At 57.1% G+C, this 2,623-nt stretch overlaps 1 protein-coding gene across 1 annotated transcript; it reads right to left on the bottom strand.

Annotated features, from left to right (window-relative positions):
• Positions 1–398: 398 nt before the first annotated feature.
• On the bottom strand, positions 399–2,290 carry zgc:194312 (uncharacterized protein LOC794943 homolog). The gene has a single exon (XM_059973898.1). The coding sequence runs from the start codon at positions 2,197–2,199 to the stop codon at positions 1,192–1,194; it is 1,008 nt and encodes a 335-aa protein (XP_059829881.1). The 5' UTR covers positions 2,200–2,290; the 3' UTR covers positions 399–1,191.
• Positions 2,291–2,623: the final 333 nt, after the last annotated feature.

The following is a 2,623-nucleotide window of genomic DNA, read 5'->3' on the forward strand; positions in this document are numbered from 1 at the left end:
CCTTGCTTTAGGATCTCCTCTCATTCCCACCCCCATCCCTCTGGCACCGTGATCCAGGATTTCTCGGATATACCTCACTCTCCTTTCCCCTCTCTCCGTCTCTCCTCTTGTGCTGGGTTTCATTCCCAGTCTCCTGGAGACTTCAGACAACACACACAAAACGATGGAGGATCTTAGCAGGTCATGCAGCATCTATGGAAAAGAATAAAGAGTCGACTGTTTATTCCACCCCCACCCCGCCATAGATGCTTCTTGACTTGCTGAGCTCCTCCAGCATTTTGTGTGTTACTCTGGACTCCCAGCGGCCGGTTACACACTGTGGCCAGTGGTTATACGCTGACAGATGGATATCCAAACCTAGTGACCCACTCCAGCCAAACATGTACCATAACATGGGCTAAAAATTAACACTTAGTTTAATTAGAAAACACCACAAACTCTCTCTTTACAGGCGCCAGGCCACAGTTTAGACAAGACTCAAAATTCATCTCGAAATAAGTTAGTAGCTGACCGGTTCAGCGATATGATTTAACTTCCACGGCGGTTTAGGGTCCCTCTGAGGGAGTTCTTTCCCAATACATCCTCACTCGGTCTGTGGCCAAAGGAGCAAAACCTACTGTCCCACATGGCGGCCATTTGAGGTCCGAGTGAAGATTCGGTCTGGTCCCTCCAGCCCAGATCTCAGTCTTTCCACTCCTGCCCACGGCCTCCTCTGGAACCGCTTCAATATCCCCATGGTGTGGCGGTCGGGAGTGAGGCGTGGGGTTTACTTGAAGCTTGGGCGCCATAAAACGAAAATAAAACACCCCACGACTCGCAGTAAGCACTGGGTAGATTCCCCCATAAGGACACAATTATTTCGGTCCTGCGCCTGTGCGAAAATTCAGACAGCATTGTCCCTTTTCCCTGAGCTGGCAGCCGGGCAGCGAAGGATAAGACATTCGGGATGCTTGTGACAGCGCGGTAAGAGTGCTGCCTCTTTCAGCACAACCGTGCCGGACTGTAATCCTGTTCATAAGTGTTTAGACGAAGCTTTTGGTAAGACAGTTAGAAGGGGCAGGTGTATCGGCTCCCCAAACGGTTGCCTCCCTCTCCACGCCCGGAAAAGTCTCTGGGGTCCCCTCCCCTCGCCTTGTGGGAAGATGCGGAGGGTCGGTAGCGGGGTCTTACAAGTTGCAGGTCCGGCTTGGTTCACCAGGGCGCGTCGGCGGGGGGAGGCGGCCGCCGCCATAGACAGCTCGGGCCCCGCAGGCAGCCGCTGACGGCCACCAACCCCTCGAGCAGCCGCTTGAAGTCCCAGTGAAGGCAGGGGTACTTGTGGCACAGGAGATCCCACAGTTCCTCCTTCCGCAGGCCGTAGATGACTGGGCTGATACACTGAGCCAAGCTGAAGAAGGCGAAGTTGGCCACCTCGAAGCGAGCCCGGGTGCACTGGTCGAGCTTGCCCGCCTGCGCCAACACCTGCAGGAAGAAGGTGATGAAGGTGGGGATGATGTAGACCACCAGCTGCACGCCGTGCATCAGGATGGTGCTGCGGGCGCGCCGGTTGCGCCTGTTCAGCGTCCCAATGCGCCGGCTCTCCGCCAGGATCTTGAGGTAGCTGAAGAGAATGAGGAGGGTGCAGACTCCTATCAGCAGGATCTTCGAGGTCTGTTTCATGTTGTGGCTGGAGGCGAGGTGCGAAGACGAGCAGCGCTTGGCCGGCCCCGGCCCCGGCCCCTGCTGCGCCGGAGGACCCGCCTGCTGGGACACGAGGATGAGCGGGATCACCGAGGAGCAGAACCAGATGAGCGGGCAGAGGAACCAGACGGAGTGGCGGGCGCAGAAGGCACTGTACTTGAGCGGGTGACAGATGGCCAAGTAACGGTCGACAGCCATCAGGGTGAGGGTGAGAAGGATGGAGGAGCCGCCGACCATGAGGGCGAGCAGTAGTGCTAGGCACCAGGTGGCGGAGACGGCGGCGCGCAGGTAGGTCAGCAGGTAAAAGGAGCTGCTTAGGCCGAAGTAGACAACCCCGGAGAGCAGGAGATGCAGCAGTAAAACGAAGCGGGCCTGAGAGCGCAGGCGGTCCTCGCTCAGGATGCTGGAGTTGATCACCAGGTTGAAGAAAGCCAGAAGAACGAAGGAGGCGACGGAGGCGAAGACACGAACCTCCACCAGGTGCTCCTCAGCGCCCGAGCAGTTCCCCGACACGTTCATCGTCGGCCGAGCCCCAGAGACCTAACATCAGCGTCTCCCTCCCGGCTCCAGGTCCCTCCGTCTCTCACACGCGCGCTTCCGCTCTGTGAGAGAAACCACACAACAGCAAGTTTAAGACGAGCATTAACACTTGCAGTGCCTTGCCAGCAGGCTGACTGGTTTCGCTCGCAATGTTTCAGCTCGTTTCGCCCACCAGTTTGAAACAGGCTAAAAATTACCAGCCAGTCCTCCTGGAGGCGTTATCAGAATTCACCGCCAATCCACATAGATAGAAAAGCCTGGTAAAGCCTGAGCGAGGGCCAAATCGCCAACGGAAAAGTCTACAGAAAGTGATGGATGCGGCCCAGTCCATCCCGGGAAACCCCCTCCGCCGCTGGTGAGAACATCTACAAGCATCGCTGCCACAAGAAAGCAGCATCCGTCG

Source organism: Hypanus sabinus, chromosome 7 (assembly GCF_030144855.1).
Source record: "Hypanus sabinus isolate sHypSab1 chromosome 7, sHypSab1.hap1, whole genome shotgun sequence".
Taxonomy (NCBI): domain Eukaryota; kingdom Metazoa; phylum Chordata; class Chondrichthyes; order Myliobatiformes; family Dasyatidae; genus Hypanus; species Hypanus sabinus.